We start from the raw sequence: 19,406 nt of genomic DNA on the forward strand, positions 1-19,406 counted from the left end.
GGGTTCAGATTAGAGTCAGCCTAGGGTCAGGTATCTGGCTCGGCGCATAGGTGCGGAACCTATCTAGGATGGTGAGGGAACTCAGGGCTCAGCGGTAGGCTTGTTCAGGCGTCACCATCTTCCCTAGACACAGGGTTTCCCTAACCTTTCAACTGGTACTTTCCCATATCTAGCATGACCACTAAATGGTTAATATGTTGAAATTAATTGTGATCACTTTCACCACTAGAGGGGAAGTCTGTATACAGCTGTAGACAGTTACTACCGTATTTCCCCTAAAAAATAAGACAGGGTGCAATATTATTATTTGCTCTAGGGCTTATTTTCAGGGGATGTCTTATATTTTCCCATGAACAGGAATCCACATTTTTTTCTTCAACAAAAAAAAAATCTTAATTTATTTAAATATAGTCATGTGCTCACATTCTGGAACATCAACATTCTGTGTTACTCCTATTACTGGCTCAGATGCTCATTTTCTTATCTGATCCGCTATTCTCATGGTCCAGTTCTATAGTGTAGGGTACAGACCATATTTACAAAGGCGTAAATTACCTGCTTAAATATATTATACTCTATGTACTGCTAAGTTTACCCCCAAAAGAAAGCAGACACCCCTCCTAAAAGAATTGCACTTACCAGACTCAAAACATTTAGAGTAGGCAGGTGAATGGGCTCTCACATACAAATCTGCGTCATTGTCAGGTCCCCCTGCGTTCTACAGCAGTGACTCCCCCTGGTGACTGGAAGCAGTATCACTCGTGCAAAGTGATACTGGTACCCGATGTGTTTGTGAGAGCTGCAGTGCAATATAGCTGGAATGGCAGGGACCTGACAGCAATGCAGATCTTTGTGTGAGAGCCCATCCACCATCGACACTTGCCAATTGTAAATGTTTGGGGTCTGGTGAGTCAGATTTTTTGTTTTTGGGGTTTTATTTGTTTGGAGGGAGGTCTGTTTTCTTTTGACAGTGTCTGCTTTCTTTTGGGGGTGTCTAATTTATTTTTGGGATGTCTGCTTTCTTTGATGAAGAGTCCTACTATATTCTTTCACTTTTTTAGTTGCTTGGACACTTTCTTATGGAATTGCAACTAGGGCTTATTTTTGGAGTAGGGCTTATATTTTAGGCATACTCCAAAAGCCCAAGAAGTCCTTCTAGGGCTTATTTTCTGGCTATTCTAATTATGGCTCATCAGGAGCACACCGCTCCCCTGTCTACGAGGTTACTGCTTGCGCTTCTGAATGATTGATAGTTCAGACGAGTAAGATTATCACACCATTTGCCTGAACTGTATGCACAATAACGCTTCAAGTAGAAGGACACTGGATCCGGCCGGCTTCAGATCAGCGCTCGCCAGCTCTATAGCAAAGAGCCTACAAGTGCTGCGATCCTTTGCAAAGGCAACCAGCCACCTCTGATAGACTTCAGCGGTGGCTGGTAACCTAGACTGCAAGCAGTAACTACTAAAATGAAAAATCCTTTTGTTCTTGAAAAAGAAGGGAATTTTGTTACTTACCGTAAATTCCTTTTCTTCTAGCTCCTATTGGGAGACCCAGACGATTGGGTGTATAGCTACTGCCTCCGGAGGCCACACAAAGCATTACACTAAAAAGTGTAAGGCCCCTCCCCTTCTGGCTATACACCCCCAGTGGGATCACTGGCTCACCAGTTTTAGTGCAAAAGCAAGAAGGAGGAAAGCCAATAACTTGGTTAAACAAATTCACTCCGAGTAACATCGGAGAACTGAAAAACCGTTCAACATGAACAACATGTGTACCCGAAAAACCCAAAAATCCCGAAGGACAACAGGGCGGGTGCTGGGTCTCCCAATAGGAGCTAGAAGAAAAGGAATTTACGGTAAGTAACAAAATTCCCTTCTTCTTCGGCGCTCCATTGGGAGACCCAGACGATTGGGACGTCCAAAAGCTGTCCCTGGGTGGGTAAAGAAATACCTTATGTTAGAGCTGCGAAGACAGCCCTCCCCTACGGGGAGGCAACTGCCGCCTGCAGGACTCTTCTACCTAGGCTGGCGTCCGCCGAAGCATAGGTATGCACCTGATAATGTTTGGTGAAAGTGTGCAGACTCGACCAGGTAGCTGCCTGGCACACCTGTTGAGCCGTAGCCTGGTGTCGCAATGCCCAGGACGCACCCACGGCTCTGGTAGAATGGGCCTTCAGCCCTGATGGAACCGGAAGCCCAGCAGAACGGTAGGCTTCAAGAATTGGTTCTTTGATCCATCGAGCCAGGGTGGCTTTGGAAGCCTGCGACCCTTTGCGCTTACCAGCGACAAGGACAAAGAGTGCATCGGAGCGGCGCAGGGGCGCCGTGCGGGAAATGTAGATTCTGAGTGCTCTCACCAGATCTAACAAATGTAAATTCTTCTCATACCGATGAACTGCATGAGGACAAAAAGAAGGCAAAGAGATATCCTGATTAAGATGAAAAGAGGAGACCACCTTCGGGAGAAACTCCTGAATGGGGCGCAGCACTACCTTGTCCTGGTGGAAGACCAGGAAAGGAGCCTTGGATGACAGCGCTGCTAGCTCAGACACTCTCCGAAGAGATGTGATCGCTACCAGAAAAGCCACTTTCTGTGATAGTCTAGAAAGTGAAATCTCCCTCAGAGACTCGAAGGGCGGCTTCTGGAGGGCAACTAGTACCCTGTTCAGATCCCATGGATCTAACGGCCGCTTGTACGGGGGTACAATATGACAAACCCCCTGCAGGAACGTGCGCACCCTAGGAAGTCGTGCTAGACGCTCTTGAAAAAAGACGGATAGCGCCGAGACTTGCCCTTTAAGGGAGCCGAGCGACAAACCTTTTTCTAACCCAGATTGCAGGAAAGAAAGAAAGGTAGGCAATGCAAAAGGCCAGGGAGACACTCCCTGAGCAGAGCACCAGGATAAGAATATCCTCCACGTTCTGTGGTAGATCTTAGCGGACGTGGGCTTCCTAGCCTGTCTCATGGTGGCAACGACCCCTTGGGATAATCCTGAAGACCCTAGGATCCAGGACTCAATGGCCACACAGTCAGGTTCAGGGCCGCAGAATTCCGATGGAAAAACGGCCCTTGGGACAGTAAGTCTGGTCGGTCTGGTAGTGCCGACGGTTGGCCGACCGTGAGATGTCACAGATCCGGAAACCACGCCCTCCTTGGCCAGTCTGGGGCGACGAGTATGACGCGGCTGCAGTCGGATCTGATCTTGCGTAGCACTCCGGGCAAGAGTGCCAGAGGTGGAAACACATAAGGGAGCCGGAACTGCGACCAATCTTGCACTAAGGCGTCTGCCGCCAGAGCTCTGTGATCGCGAGACCGTGCTATGAAGGTTGGGACCTTGTTGTTGTGCCTGGACGCCATTAGGTCGACGTCCGGCCTTCCCCAGCGGCTACAGATTTCCTGAAACACGTCCGGGTGAAGGGACCATTCCCCTGCGTCCATGCCCTGGCGGCTGAGGAAGTCTGCTTCCCAGTTTTCTACGCCGGGGATGTGAACTGCGGATACGGTGGAGGCCGTGGCTTCCACCCACATCAGAATCCGCCGGACTTCCTGGAAGGCTTGCCGACTGCGTGTCCCTCCTTGGTGATTGATGTATGCCACCGCTGTGGAGTTCTCCGACTGAATTCGGAGCTGCTTTCCTTCCAGCCACTGCTGGAAGGCTAGTAGGGCAAGATACACTGCTCTGATTTCCAGAACATGGATCTGAAGGGTGGACTCCTGCTGAGTCCACGTACCCCGAGCCCTGTGGTGGAGAAAAAACTGCTCCCCACCCTGACAGACTCGCGTCTGTCGTGACTACCGCCCAAGACGGTGGTAGAAAGGATCTTCCCTGTGATAATGAGGTGGGAAGAAGCCACCATTGCAGAGAGTCCTTTTGTGAAAAGGATACTTTCCTGTTCAGGGATGTTGACTTCCCGTCCCATTGGCGGAGAATGTCCCAATAAGAGGACGCAGATGAAACTGCGCAAACGGAACCGCCTCCATTGCCGCCACCAACTTCCCGAGGAAGTGCATGAGGCGTCTTAAGGAGTGCGACTGACCTTGACGGAGAGTCTGCACCCCAGTCTGTAGTGACCGCTGCTTGTCCAGCGGAAGCTTCACTAGCGCTGAGAGGGTATGAAACTCCATGCCAAGATACGTTAGTGATTGGGTCGGTGACCGGTTTGACTTTGAGAAGTCGATGATCCACCCGAACGTCTGGAGAGTCTCCAGCGCAACATTCAGGCTGAGTTGGCATGCCTCTTGAGAGGGTGCCTTGACAAGTAGATCGTCCAAGTAAGGGATCACAGAGTGTCCCTGTGAGTGCAAGACTGCTACCACTGCCGCCATGACCTTGGTGAACACCCGTGGGGCTGTCGCCAGACCGAATGGCAGAGCTACGAACTGAAGATGGTCGTCTCCCATCACGAAACGTAGAAAACATTGGTGCTCTGTAGCAATCGGCACGTGGAGATAAGCATCTTTGATGTCTATTGATGCTAGGAAATATCCTTGAGACATTGAGGCAATGACGGAGCGGAGGGTTTCATCCGGAACCGCCTGGCTTCCACGTGCTTGTTGAGCAGTTTTAGGTCCAGAACGGAACGGAAAGAGCCATCCTTTTTTGGCACCACAACCAGATTGGAGGAAAACCGTGTCTTGTTCCTGAAGAGGAACAGGGATTACCACTCCTTCTGCCTGCAGAATAGCATCGGCTCGGTGGGGAGGTGGGGACGTTCTGAAGAATCGAGTCGGAGGACGAGAACAGAACTCTGTCCTGTGCACGTGGGCACAATGTCCCTCACCCACCGGTCTGTGACCTGTGGCAGCTAAATGTCGCCAAAGGCGAGCGAGTCTGCCATCAACCGCGGATGCGGAGAGATGAGAGAGCTGAGAGTCATGAGGAGACCGCCTTGGTAGCGGTTCCTCCGGCTGCCTTCCTTGGGCGTGATTGAGCCCCCGGAAACTGAGCCCCTCTGAGGCTTTTCAGCTCTTTTGGACGAGGACAATTGGGACTTGCCCGAGCTTGGGAAGGACCGAAACCTCGACTGTCCTTCCAGGACAGCATTAATAGGGTAAGTCGCAATGCAGACATTGCGAGGTTACGGACGCCCCTGCGGCACAAATGTACATATGCTCAAGACCAGCTGTGCAAGAACCGCTGAAAAGCTTAGGGTGCCCATACGGCTGTAAATGCCGGAGCAACCGACACGCCGATAGCCTCATAGACAGATTTCAACCAGAGTCCATCTGTCTGGCATCTTTAAGTGAAGTCCCATCTCCACTGCAACTATAGCTCTAGCCGCAAGCCTGGAGATTGGAGAATCCACCTTTGGACCCTGGGTCCCGCGCTTGACCACGTCAGTGGGAAACGGATAACGTGTATCCTTAATACGTTTGGAGAAAACGCTTATCTGGTAAGCGTGGTGTTCCTGGACTGCTTCTCTGAAGTCAGCGTGGCCAGAAAAATACTCAATATACGTTTGAGCTACTGAAATGGGACTTCTCCTGCTGTGAAGCTGACTCCTCCGCTGGGGGAGCTGAGGGAGAAAGATCCAACATTCCATTGATGGACGCTATAGGATCATTCCTTATGGCGTCACCATCCGGTGTATCCGGATTGAGAGCGTTGTCAGGATCAAAGTCCTGATGAGCTACGTCTGCCTCATCATACAGAGAGCCTCCTGGGACCCCCCCCGGAGCACCGATTTTATTCCCAATGAGGGTGGCCAGGGAGCACTGATCCAGATTGCCCATGGCCTGTCCGGACTGCAAGTCTCTATCCCATTGCAACTCCATCCCTGTCCTTGGACAGGGTTGACAGGTGGTTCCTTTGGCCACGTCTAGTAGAGACCCCGGCTGACCAAGTGCTCCAGGGGAGCATTGCACACAATGGGGTTCAGTGCCGTGGAACAGTATCACATGCAGTAAAAACAGCATCGAAAGCCTGTGTTGCTTATATGCTGCTGCCGCTAGCCATCTAGGACATAGAGCCAAGAATGGCGACCGTACAATGCAATGTATAGCATACAAGCATAAAGTACAATGAACACTGCAGCACATGCAATACAAGCAGCATAGAAAGCCTGTGCCTTGGCACCCCTGCTTTTCTGCTGCTGTAGACTAGCCATCTAGGGGAATATAGCCCAGAATATCGACCATACAGTGCAATGTATAGCATACAAGCATAAGTACAAATGAACACTGCAACCCCTGCAATACAAGCAGCATAGAAAAAACCTGTGCCTCAGCACCCCTGCTTTTCTGCTGCTGTAGGCTAGTCATTCTAGGCGAAAATAGCCCAGACTAGCGACCGTACAGTGCAGTGTATAGCATACAAGCATAACTACACATGAACGCTTCAGTACATGCAATACAAGCAGCATAGAAAGCCTGTGCCTTAGCACCCCTGCTTTCCTGCTGCTGATGTGTCGCCATCTAAGAGGGCATATAGCCAAAAATAGCGACCTATGCAGTGTATGCATAAAAATACAAATGGACAACTGCGGTATTTAATGGGGTCAGCACTTCAGGTGCCGCTTACCGCCCGCCTATAAGCGGGTGTGTGGTCGCCCTAGTCCTGTGCCTGGTTGCCCAGAGTCCGATCTCTCAGCTCGGACTGCAGGAATGGCTGCCGGCGTCCTTCTCCAGCTCGTGTGAGTAGGGGCGGGCCGTGGGCGTGCCCCCAAGTCAGAGCGGGAAACCGGCGTCCCACAGTGTCCAGTGAGAGGGCTGGAGCATGTAAATAAGGCTCCAGCCCTCGGCGCTGCTGATTGTACAGCGTCTCTCCCCTACCCTGATTGACAGGGTGGGGGCGGGAACGAAGCGGAGCTAGGCCGCAAAAGCCGGGGACTGGATTTATAAGCGGCGCCGCCGTAAAAGCGCGGTCGGCGCTAAGTCCCCGGCGCACTACAAGTCCCAGCCGCGCCGCCGCTCCCGGAGCGTCCGGCGCGGTAGTTCCCCATACATAAAGTCACTCAGCTAGGCTGCAGTGACTGTAACCCTTTACTGTCCCCGGCGCACTAGCACACCCAGCAAGTCTGGAGTGTGCTGTGCCTGTGAGTACGGGGACACAGAGTACCTGAATGGTGCAGGGCCATGTCCCTGAACGGTACCCAGCTCCGTATCCAGCAGGTTCAATGGGTCTGTGGATGGAGCCCGGCCTCAGGGCTTTGGGGCCGGTAAGATCCCACTTCCTCAGAGCCCCTCAGGGGGATGTGGAAGGAAAACAGCATGTGGGCTCCAGCCGCCGTACCAGCAATAGGTACCTCAACCTTACAAACCACAAGCGGGGTGAGAAGGGAGCATGCTGGGGGCCCTATATGGGCCCTCTTTTCTTCCATCCGACATAGTCAGCAGCTACTGCTGACTAAACAGTGGAGCTATGCGTGGATGTCTGACCTCCTTCGCACAAAGCAGAAAACTGGTGAGCCAGTGATCCCACTGGGGGTGTATAGCCAGAAGGGGAGGGGCCTTACACTTTTTAGTGTAATGCTTTGTGTGGCCTCCGGAGGCAGTAGCTATACACCCAATCGTCTGGGTCTCCCAATGGAGCGCCGAAGAAAATGAAAAATCCCTCTGTTTGTGTATTTTTAAGAGCTAAATTGCAAAGTATCTTGTTTTACAAGCTCTTTGCAATTGTAACCTTCTATGATTGTAAGACAACCCCATTAATCTGAATGAATAAAGTGTCCATCAAAAACAGGCCGCCTGGTGAAAAATGTGGACATCAGCATTTCGACACTTAGGGGTACTTTACACGCTGCAACATCACTAGCATCGGCTAGCGATGCCGAGCGCGATAGCACCCACCCCCGTCGCACATGCGATATCTTGTGACAGCTTCACATGCACTTACCTGCCCTGCGACGTCGCTCTGGCCGGCAACCCGCCTCTTTCCTAAGGGGGCGGGTCGTGCGGCGTCACAGCGACGTCACACGGCAGGCGGCCAATAGAAGCGGAGGGGCGGAGATGAGCGGGACGTAAACATCCCGCCCACCTCCTTCCTTCTGCATAGCCGGTGGAGGCAGGTAAGGAGATGTTCCTCGCTCCTGCGGCTTCACACACAGCGATGTATGGTGCCGCAGGAACGAGGAACAACATCGTATCTCCTATTGGTGCGACATTATGAAAATGTCCGATGCTACACAGATCCCCGATTTATGACGCTTTTGCGATCGTTTATCGGCGCATCAAGGCTTTACACGTTGCGACGTCGTTACCGGCGCTGGATGTGCGTCACTTTCGATTTGACCCCGATAATATCGCAGTAGTGATGTCGCAACGTGCAAAGTACCCCTTAGACTGTATGGGGAAGGGTAAAATAAAATTAATTAATTAATTAATTAAATAAACTGAAAATTTGCTGAAATTTATATGATTTTTATTTTCTGCGCTCATATTGCCGTCACTTACTTCGCTGTAATTAATCTTGTTCTGTTTGGCAAGAACGACCTCCGGGGTATCGGGCATGATGTGGATTTGTGTCTTATCCTTGTTCCAGGCATCTGTGTACAAGCGCTGCAATAAAGAAAATAACGTCAGAATCATCGAGGTCTGGAATTGAGTCTAGATTATGTCTGGGTGAAATGCGGGAAACACATTACCTTATTCATAATGTCGGCATTGGCCTTTGCCAGCACCAGTTCCATGGAGTCGGTGGTGCTGGTGAAGCGGAATTTGTCCGGATGCTGGCGGTACTTCTTCTCGCTTATAATGACTGAAGCCCGTTTATTTTTCTCGTCATCCAAAGATCCAGAAGGAGACCAGCCGATTCCTTTCAGCCACTGCAGGTCCGACTTATACTGAACCTATAAGATGTAGAAGAGGTGGAGAAGTTATGTATACGGTATGAAGTAGACGGTAATTTCTACATTGTAATAGGATTTGGCATCGATTTTTGGTGCTAAAGCTAAAAAACCCCTCAACAAATCCTCCTTGACCAATAGGAATTGATATGTGGTGTATTTTTCTGCTGCAAATTTGTAAAAAGTGAATTTAACAGGAAGCCCATGCAACAAAACCTGGTTCTGGTGGCAGGTTGACCGTAGCCAAAACCACTGAGAAAATATATGGACATTTGTTGGCCGATTTGACCAATTTTGCTGCAATTATAATATCAGTTCTTTGGATAGGGTCAACTTTAGAGAAGGATATCACAATTGTTGTCTAGATGTGTCGGGTATAGTTGAGCAAAAAGATATTCGAGACCATGTTCCATTGGCCATGTCAGGAGTCCATGACCACCTGGACCAGAGCCCTTCACCACCTCCTAACCTGATGGCATCCCCGGCATCTATCCTGATTAGTTGCCCCAACGCATGCCAGGCCTACTAACCAGAAGAGGTGCCGAAGATTTTGGCAGGTAGGAGGAAGTACACAGGGCTCTGGTTCGGCAGCTATGGGCAGGAGTGACAAATCACTAGACATTATTAAAACAAGGACCCAGAACAGGTGACATTATTACAGGAAGGGGCTAGAATGGAGGACATTATTACAGGAAGGGGCCCAGACAGAGAGACATCATTACAGGATGAGGCCCAGGATGGGGATATCATAAAAGTAAGGGGCCAGGATGGGGGACAATGTTCTAGTATGAGGGGACATTATATCAGGATGGGACCCAGGATGAGGACATTACTACAGTAATGGTCCCAGCATGGGGGACATTATTAAAGGAAGAGGCCAGGATGGAAGACATTATTACACAAAAGGGGCCAGGATGGGGATATAAGAGGAAAGGGCCAGGATGGTGGACACTTTTACAGGAAGAGACCGAGGTTGGGGGATATTGTTATAGGATGGGGGAGACATTATACCAGGATGGGTCTCAGGAGAAGGACATTATGACAGGAATGGGCCCAGGATGTGGAACATTATTACTGAAAGAGGCGAGGATGGAGGACATTATTACATGAAAGGGGCCAGGATGGAGGACATTATTACAAAAAGACGCCAGTATGGAGGACATTATTATAGAATGTGGGACATTATACCAGGATAGGGACATTACTACAGTAATGGTACCAGCATTGCTGGACATTATTAAAGGAAGAGGTCAGGATGACATTATTACACAAAAGGGGCCAGGATAGGGGATATAAAAGGAAGACGCCAGGATGGTGGACACTTTAACAGGAAGACACCAAGGTTGGGTGTAATTGCTATAGGATGGGGGAGACAATATACCAGGATGGGACTCAGGAGGAGGACATTACAACAGGAATGGGCCCAGGATGTCAAACATTATTACTGAAAGAGGCGTGGATGGAGGACATTATTACATGAAAGGGGCCAGGATGGAGGACATTATTACATGAAGAGGCCAGTATGGAAGACATTATTATAGAATGTGGGACATTATACCAGGATGGGGGACATTACTACAGGAATGGGCCCAGGATGGGGGACAATATTACAGCAATGGCCGAGGATGAGGAACATTAATAAAGGAAGGGGACATTATTACATGATGAAGGACGTTATTACAGAGGGCCGTTCGTCTGACCAACATGCTGGTAGAGTCCCTGGTCCAAATTTTGCGCGGAGGCCCAAAGGACTCTTCTTACACCATTGGCTACAGGCCATCGACGTGACCACTGCACCAATATGCTACAAATCTTTTTGCTGACATATACACAATAGATAAAAGAGTTGGTCAAACTTGAAGTTTTCGGTGAGACTGATGTGTATGGGGGCACATGATGTCGGAGGAGGGAAAGATTGGGCAGTTTGGGCAGTTTAGATTCTCTATCACTTTAAGGGGACTAAGCGGTCGCCCATTAAAAACATGGGAACACTCAGTCAGGCTGAATGGCAATGTGTATGGAGGAGTCGGGAGAGATAGCTATCGGGTCAAAATGAGTGCTTGCATGGCGGATATCTAATGTGTTTGGCCAGCGGATAGCTAGTGTATGTCTTGCGGATGCCTAGTGTATGTCTAGCGGATGGCTAGTGTATGTCTTGCGGATGCCTAGTGTATGTCTAGCGGATAGCTAGTGTATGTCTTGCGGATGGCTAGTGTATGTCTAGCGGATGGCTAGTGTTTGTCTAGCGGATGGCTAGTGTATGTCTAGCGGATAGCTAGTGTATGTCTAGTGGATGGCTAGTGTATGTCTAGTGGATGGCTAGTGTATGTCTAGTGGATGGCTAGTGTATGTCTTGCGGATGCCTAGTGTATGTCTAGCGGATAGCTAGTGTATGTCTTGCGGATGGCTAGTGTATGTCTAGCGGATGGCTAGTGTTTGTCTAGCGGATGGCTAGTGTATGTCTAGCGGATAGCTAGTGTATGTCTAGTGGATGGCTAGTGTATGTCTAGTGGATGGCTAGTGTATGTCTAGTGGATGGCTAGTGTATGTCTTGCGGATGCCTAGTGTATGTCTAGCGGATGGCTAGTGTATCTCTTGCGGATGCCTAGTGTATGTCTAGCGGATAGCTAGTGTATGTCTTGCGGATGGCTAGTGTATGTCTAGCGGATGGCTAGTGTTTGTCTAGCGGATGGCTAGTGTATGTCTAGCGGATGGCTAGTGTATGTCTAGCGGATGGCTAGTGTATGTCTAGGGGATGGCTAGTGTATGTCTAGGGGATGGCTGGTGTATGTCTAGCGGATGGCTGGTGTATGTCTAGCGGATGGCTAGTGTGTGTCTAGCAGATGGCTAGTGTATGTCTAGCGGATGGCTAGTGTATGTCTAGCGGATGGCTAGTGTATGTCTAGCGGATGGCTAGTGTATGTCTAGCGGATGGCTAGTGTATGTCTAGCGGATGGCTTGTGTATGTCTAGCGGATGGCTAGTGTATGTCTAGCGGATGGCTAGTGTATGTCTAGCGGATGGCTAGTGTATGTCTAGCGGATGGCTAGTGTATGTCTAGCGGATGGCTAGTGTATGTCTAGCGGATGGCTAGTGTATGTCTAGCGGATGGCTAGTGTATGTCTAGCGGATGGCTAGTGTATGTCTAGCGGATGGCTAGTGTATGTCTAGCGGATGGCTAGTGTATGTCTAGCGGATGGCTAGTGTATGGCTAGTGTATGTCTAGCGGATGGCTAGTGTATGTCTAGCGGATAGCTAGTGTATGTCTAGCGGATGGCTAGTGTATGTCTAGCGGATGGCTAGTGTATGTCTAGTGGATGGCTAGTGTATGTCTAGTGGATGGCTAGTGTATGTCTAGTGGATGGCTAGTGTATGTCTAGCGGATGGCTAGTGTATGTCTAGTGTATGGCTAGTGTATGTCTAGTGGATGGCTAGTGTATGTCTAGCGGATGGCTAGTGTATGTCTAGCGGATGGCTAGTGTATGTCTAGCGGATGGCTAGTGTATGGCTAGTGTATGTCTAGCGGATGGCTAGTGTATGTCTAGCGGATAGCTAGTGTATGTCTAGCGGATGGCTAGTGTATGTCTAGCGGATGGCTAGTGTATGTCTAGTGGATGGCTAGTGTATGTCTAGTGGATGGCTAGTGTATGTCTAGCGGATGGCTAGTGTATGTCTAGTGGATGGCTAGTGTATGTCTAGCGGATGGCTAGTGTATGTCTAGTGGATGGCTAGTGTATGTCTAGTGGATGGCTAGTGTATGTCTAGTGGATGGCTAGTGTATGTCTAGTGGATGGCTAGTGTATGTCTAGTGGATGGCTAGTGTATGTCTAGCGGATGGCTAGTGTATGTCTAGTGGATGGCTAGTGTATGTCTAGTGGATGGCTAGTGTATGTCTAGTGGATGGCTAGTGTATGTCTAGCGGATGGCTAGTGTATGTCTAGTGTATGGCTAGTGTATGTCTAGTGGATGGCTAGTGTATGTCTAGCGGATGGCTAGTGTATGTCTAGCGGATGGCTAGTGTATGTCTAGCGGATGGCTAGTGTATGGCTAGTGTATGTCTAGCGGATGGCTAGTGTATGTCTAGCGGATAGCTAGTGTATGTCTAGTGGATGGCTAGTGTATGTCTAGTGGATGGCTAGTGTATGTCTAGTGGATGGCTAGTGTATGTCTAGCGGATGGCTAGTGTATGTCTAGCGGATGGCTAGTGTATGTCTAGCGGATGGCTAGTGTATGGCTAGTGTATGTCTAGTGGATGGCTAGTGTATGTCTAGCGGATGGCTAGTGTATGTCTAGCGGATGGCTAGTGTATGTCTAGCGGATGGCTAGTGTATGTCTAGCGGATGGCTAGTGTATGGCTAGTGTATGTCTAGCGGATGGCTAGTGTATGTCTAGCGGATAGCTAGTGTATGTCTAGCGGATGGCTAGTGTATGTCTAGCGGATGGCTAGTGTATGTCTAGTGGATGGCTAGTGTATGTCTAGTGGATGGCTAGTGTATATCTAGTGGATGGCTAGTGTATGTCTAGCGGATGGCTAGTGTATGTCTAGTGTATGGCTAGTGTATGTCTAGTGGATGGCTAGTGTATGTCTAGCGGATGGCTAGTGTATGTCTAGCGGATGGCTAGTGTATGTCTAGCGGATGGCTAGTGTATGGCTAGTATATGTCTAGCGGATGGCTAGTGTATGTCTAGCGGATAGCTAGTGTATGTCTAGCGGATGGCTAGTGTATGTCTAGCGGATGGCTAGTGTATGTCTAGTGGATGGCTAGTGTATGTCTAGTGGATGGCTAGTGTATGTCTAGCGGATGGCTAGTGTATGTCTAGTGGATGGCTAGTGTATGTCTAGCGGATGGCTAGTGTATGTCTAGTGGATGGCTAGTGTATGTCTAGTGGATGGCTAGTGTATGTCTAGTGGATGGCTAGTGTATGTCTAGTGGATGGCTAGTGTATGTCTAGTGGATGGCTAGTGTATGTCTAGCAGATGGCTAGGCCTAGAATTGAGTTAAGGGTTGGTTTTATTGATACTTAAACTTACGTCGCTCTGCATGTCGTATGTCTTCCTGGCATGTACCACGTCATTCTGGTCAGGTAGACAGGTCCATTTATGAAGAATGTTTTTGTAGTCGATATCGGTGACTAGCGTCTGGCATTTCTTGGCCAGCAATATTCCCAGCATATCCACTGGTGTATTAAACTTGGTCCTCCATTTTTCATATTCCTTCTTGTACTCCCTATCACTCTGGATCTTGGCTACGTGCATGGCCCATACAGACTTGGGGTCATCTTTGAGACTGCGGAACCCGATGTGGTGTCCTTGCTGCTTCCTGTAACCAATTTTGTATTTGTACTGAAAAAAAAAAAAGTTTAAATATTATTTCTCATTGGATTTTCAAGTTATTGCTTTATCTATCCACCATGCTTTACACTGCAGCTATCTGTTTATTTTTATTTTTTTTTTTTTTTTGCTTAAAGTCAATATATGGTGAGTTAATTTCCATTAGAGCGAGAATAGAATAATTACATTTTACAAGTAAGGTTATTTGGTCGGTTAATAATTTTAGCAGTGAACCAATAAGAAGCCAAACTTACGTCGCTGGCAATGTCTCTTGATGATTTGGCAGCCTTAATTGGTATGGCATCGGCACGCAGGTCATAACCCTGCTTCTTTAACTCCTCGTAGCCCGCTTTGTAGGATTTCTATGCAAGAAAGGATATTGATATTGGTTAATTTTGTGTGAAAACAGATATTTACAAGAGCAAAAAAGTAACGGACACATGAATTATATTTTTCCGGGCACTCACATCTATCTATTTGTAATAAAGAGTCAGCCAGATATAAAGGCCATCATAAAACCATGTAAAAAAAAACAAACAAATTCCTGCAGTCACCACTAGGTGGTGCTAGAGGGCTTACTGCATACTGATTTGCAATTGATTTTAATGGCAGCTTTGTATGCAACAGGCACCCCCTTCTGCAAGCTGAAGGCAAAAAGAAAGTATAACAGATCCTATTTAGAATTTGTTTTAATGGGCAATACTGTATAGACATAGAATTTTATATATATTCTACGTGTATATTTTAACATACTAATTATAAGGAGACTAATATAAATATAGTAAAATATAAATTAAAATATAAGTAAAAATATGCAAAAAGAGATGAAAAAAATCTATACAAAAAATCCTAAATATATAAAGTTTAAACCATGGCCCCGTTCCCATAATGAAAATACAAAATTCTACCCAAAATGTGCATATTTGGTATCACCATATGCAAAATTATCCAAGCTTAATATAAACATATTCTTCCTATGCGCTGAACACCAGAACAGAAAAAGCGTGAAACTTCCGACGTTCTTTCTTCGGCGATCGTCTGTCTGCCGGTATCAGTCTACGGATTACAGGACACTCACCTCGCTTATGTTGACCACATTTGCCTTTGCTAGCAGGATCTCCGGTGTGTCCGGCATGACGTGAATTTGTGTCTTGTCTTTCTCCCAGGCTTGTTTGTAAAGTTTCTACAGAAACAAATGTAAGAAATAACTTTTTTTTTTTAACTTTTAAAACTTTATTTTAAAGAAGGGGTGGGGAACCTTTGTTCTGCCGGGGACCATTTGGAAATCTCTACCACAATTCGGGGCCTCCAAAAATTATCAACTTGAAAATTACTCTGCTATATTTGTCCAAACAATTAATTCACTGTGGCGGCTGCAGCAGCTTCTACACTTTGGTGCGGCTGTGGCGTTAGGTGATATTGATCTTGTTGGTTCTCGCAACTGCTTTTTCCAGGTTTGACTCGGCAGGGACTGCTGTATATACATCACAGGAGGGGATGGGGGCACATACATCACAGGGGACGTTTGGGAGGAATATAGATCACTGGGGAGGCTGGCGGGCATAGACATCAAAGGAGATGCTGAGGGGCAAATACATCACTAGGAGGGCTGGGAGGAATATACATCACTATCAAAGTTGAGGGGCAAAGACGTGGCTGTGGGCATAGACATCACTGGGTGGTACATACATCACTGGGGGTATATACATCATTGATGGGGAGCACAGACATAGCTGGGGGGCATAAACATTGCTGCGGGGGCTGGGAGGAATATACATCATTAGGAAAGCAGCAGGGCATAGTTGGGGGTATATACATAGCTGGCAGCACAGACAGCCAGGGGGATGCTGGGGGGGAGCACAGACAACCATGGGGATGCCAGTGGGGCACAGACAGCCATGGGGGATGCTGGGGGCACAGAGAGCCCTGGGGGACACTGGAAGCACAGAGAGCCCTGAGGGACGCTGGGAACACAGAGAGCGCTGGAAAAGGCCGAGGCACGGAGCGCTGGGGAGGCTGGGAGAGCCAGGGCGCTGGGGGAGGCTGGGAGAACAGACTGGGAGACTGGAGGCACAAAGATCACTGAGGGAGATTCAGGGCACAGAGAGTACTGGGAGGCTGGGGGTACAGACAGACCTGGGGGAGGCTGAGGGCAAAGACAGACCTGGGGGAGGCTGCAGGCACAGAGAACGATGAGGGAAGCTGGGGATACAGACAGGCCTGGGGGAGGCTGCGGCACAGACATGCGTTGGGAGGCTGCGGTCACAGACAGCCCTGGGGGAGGCTGCAGGCACAGAGAGCGCTGAGAGAGGCTGGGGACACAGACAGACCTAAGGGAGGCTGGGGTCACAGACAGACCTGGGGAAGGCTGCAGGCACAGAGAGCACTGAGGGAGCCTGGGGTCACAGATAGAGCTGCGGGGACAGAGAGACCTGCGGGCACAGAGAATGCTGCAGGCAGAGAGAACACTGCGGGCACAGAGAATGCTGCAGGCACAGAGAACACTGCGGGCACAGAGAATGCTGTGGTCGCAGAAAACGCTGCGGTGACAGAGAGTGCTGCGGGGACAGAGAGATCTGTGGGGACATTGAGACCTGGGAGTTGATGGGGCAGTCGCTCCTCTTCTGTTGGACTGGAGCGCACCTAGCGCTTACCCCGACTACAAAGTATGTCCTCACGCTAGCCAGTGCCAGTGTGGGCACGTAGTCCTTCGGTATAGGAATCATAGGATTCAGCATTGAACCCGCCGTGCGGGGTTTTAAAGGGCCAGCAGCCAGCAAGATGCGGCTGCTGCCCGAGCACTGCGGTCCCTGGGAATCTGCCCGGGGGCAGCAGAAACAGTAATTGCGGGCTGCAGGTTAACCCACCCCTGTTTTAAATCTTTAACAAAATTTCTTTAGTTTTTAGACCTTCAAAATAAAAAAGAAATGTAAATATTTCAGAGAATCTTAGATTTAAAGGGCAACTCTGATCTCGGACAGTCAAGTCGTTTGCACAGGATAGGCCATAAATGTTTGGTGGATGAGAGGCCTCATCTCGTCCGGCATCAAGGGGACCTAAATATATTTCCAACTTCATATATTGGAGTCCATATCTCTGTGCAGGACCTCACTGTCTATTAAGATGGGTATAAAAACAAAATGGAATGAGCTCCCTCTATAAAAATGGAACCGTATCATATTTATGGGCCGTCTTTATGGCAGCCACACCCTAACAAGGACCTAAAGTTGGTACGAATTGATTAGCAAGATCCCATCCATCGGCCACGTTATTAGTCTGTGGTCTCTGGGTGGGAGCCCTGAGAACCGAATCCTACTTGATCATACCCATGGCTTCCAGTGCCGTAATGTGAAGCTCATGGGCCCCAAAGCAAAGTTGCCAACAGGGTCTCCAACTATCATGGGTATAGGTTCAATAATAGTCTTTTTCATATGGGTCAAAGGGAATAGGGCCCAGGTGCTATTGCAACCTCTTCCCCTATCATAGTTATGCCCCTGGTGGCTTCTGTTTTGATTAGCCGGACTGGTGCGACATAACATGTCCATCATGCTGCAATGATGATATTATGCCAGGCTGACTAATCAAAAGAAGAGCTGTATATTTCGGGAGGTAGGAGACAGATTTCAGGGCTGGCGGCAGATTAGTGATGAAGCTGATGAACCGGGTTCTGCAAATCGTTTTCCACCAACTCTATAGGACCCTTCAAGTTTGAGTTCCTCATCCAAGCCTTAATATTTCATGTGATGGGTTCAGACGGGACAATAGAAGAAAACTATATTTGAAGACTACTGTAAAACATGATGACAAGGAACAAATACATACACTTTTTAAGACTTGTGTTGCCCACATTGGTGTATAAAGTCATATAGATCACATCCGTACTCCTTCCTTGCAGGATAAACTTACACTATTCATGATCTGTGCGTTACTCTTGGCCAAGACAAGATCCATTGAGTCAGGCACACTTGTAAATTTCAGGGTGTCTGGGTGCTGGCGGTATTTCTTCTCGCTGATGACCTCCATGGCCTTCTTGTTCTGCTCAGCTTCTTGAGATCCAAATGGAATCCATCCTACGCCCTTCATGTATTCATTGTAATCTGCTTTGTAGACATTCTGAAAAAGAAGAGTTAATAGATGTTCACCATCCGCGTCTCCAGCCACTCATCGAAAGCGGATGTTACATCATGAAACTTACGTCACTCTGGATCTCGTAGACTTTCCTTGCTTGGACAAAGGCGGTCTGGTCGGGCAGGCAAGTCCAGTTGTGTAGAAGTCGTTTATAGTCAATGTCGCTGACCAGTGTCTGGCATTTTTTGGCCAACAGGAAGCCCAACATGTCTACCGGCATATTAAACTTGGTCCTCCATTTGTCGAAGTCTTTCTTGTATTCGCGATCGCTTTGGATCTTGGCCACGTGCATGGCCCACACGGATTTAGGATCATCTTGTAGGCTGCGGAAACCCACGTGGTGTCCTTGTTGCTTACGGTAGGCCTGCTTGTATTTAAACTAAAAACAAACCCCCAAAAATGTCAGATTGTTCACAAAACCCGACATTACTAATTTTGTAACGTCTTGTACCCATAACCAGTCTCATACTCACGTCGCTGGCAATGTCTCTAGAGGCTCTTGCAGCTTTAATAGAAATGGCATCGGGCCGGAGATCGTAGCCTTTCTTAATCGTCTCCTCCCATCCAGATTTATAAAGTTTCTATAATTTATGCGTAATAAAGAATATTAATAATCTTGAATATTAAACAAAACTTACAGAAATAATTAAATTGTGGGCAATATCCAATATTTCTACACGTTTTACTAAATATCACCCCATTATTTAAAGACGTAGGTTTAAAAAGAGCAAAGGTAGTATTACTTGGACCGATTTGTATAGGCATGAAATACATGGACAGACTGAGTGGATGCCTGCAGTAAGCATCCCCCCAATTATGTCCATATGCCCCTATAGAAGGTATGAGGAGCGGGTAACCCTTTTTACTTTGTGCATATGTAAAAGGAGCTTTCTCAGTTGCTGACTTCAGGAGCATACTGCTCCCCTGCCTCCTGCTTGCTGGGGGCGGTGCACTTGTGATGATTGACAGTTTGCCTCTGATGCAGCAAGCAGAAGCACTTTGGCCTATGCAGCATCGGAGGAGCGCAGGGGCACAGATCCATCGATCTGACCAACTTCAGAGCTGCAATTGCAAATTTTATATCAAAGAATATACCAGAGCTGTGCTAGGCTGGCCATTTCTGATAGATTGCAGAGATGGCCAGTAACCAGTAAATGAGCA

At 48.3% G+C, this 19,406-nt stretch overlaps 1 protein-coding gene across 16 annotated transcripts in view; it reads right to left on the reverse strand.

Moving 5' to 3' along the window:
- The window catches only part of NEB (nebulin), a 265,748-nt gene that overhangs the window by 149,444 nt on the left and 96,898 nt on the right, over nt 1–19,406 (reverse strand). For all 16 annotated transcript variants that reach the window (XM_075317192.1, XM_075317196.1, XM_075317191.1 and 13 more), the window contains 8 exons: nt 18,719–18,826; nt 18,313–18,624; nt 18,024–18,230; nt 15,196–15,300; nt 14,372–14,479; nt 13,818–14,129; nt 8,586–8,789; nt 8,395–8,499 (listed from right to left, as the gene is read on the reverse strand). In XM_075317192.1, coding sequence (XP_075173307.1) covers nt 8,395–8,499; nt 8,586–8,789; nt 13,818–14,129; nt 14,372–14,479; nt 15,196–15,300; nt 18,024–18,230; nt 18,313–18,624; nt 18,719–18,826 — 1,461 coding nt within the window. The remainder of the gene's footprint in view (nt 1–8,394; nt 8,500–8,585; nt 8,790–13,817; nt 14,130–14,371; nt 14,480–15,195; nt 15,301–18,023; nt 18,231–18,312; nt 18,625–18,718; nt 18,827–19,406) is intronic.

The sequence above is a fragment of the Anomaloglossus baeobatrachus genome, chromosome 7, assembly GCF_048569485.1.
Source record: "Anomaloglossus baeobatrachus isolate aAnoBae1 chromosome 7, aAnoBae1.hap1, whole genome shotgun sequence".
In the NCBI taxonomy this organism is placed as follows: domain Eukaryota; kingdom Metazoa; phylum Chordata; class Amphibia; order Anura; family Aromobatidae; genus Anomaloglossus; species Anomaloglossus baeobatrachus.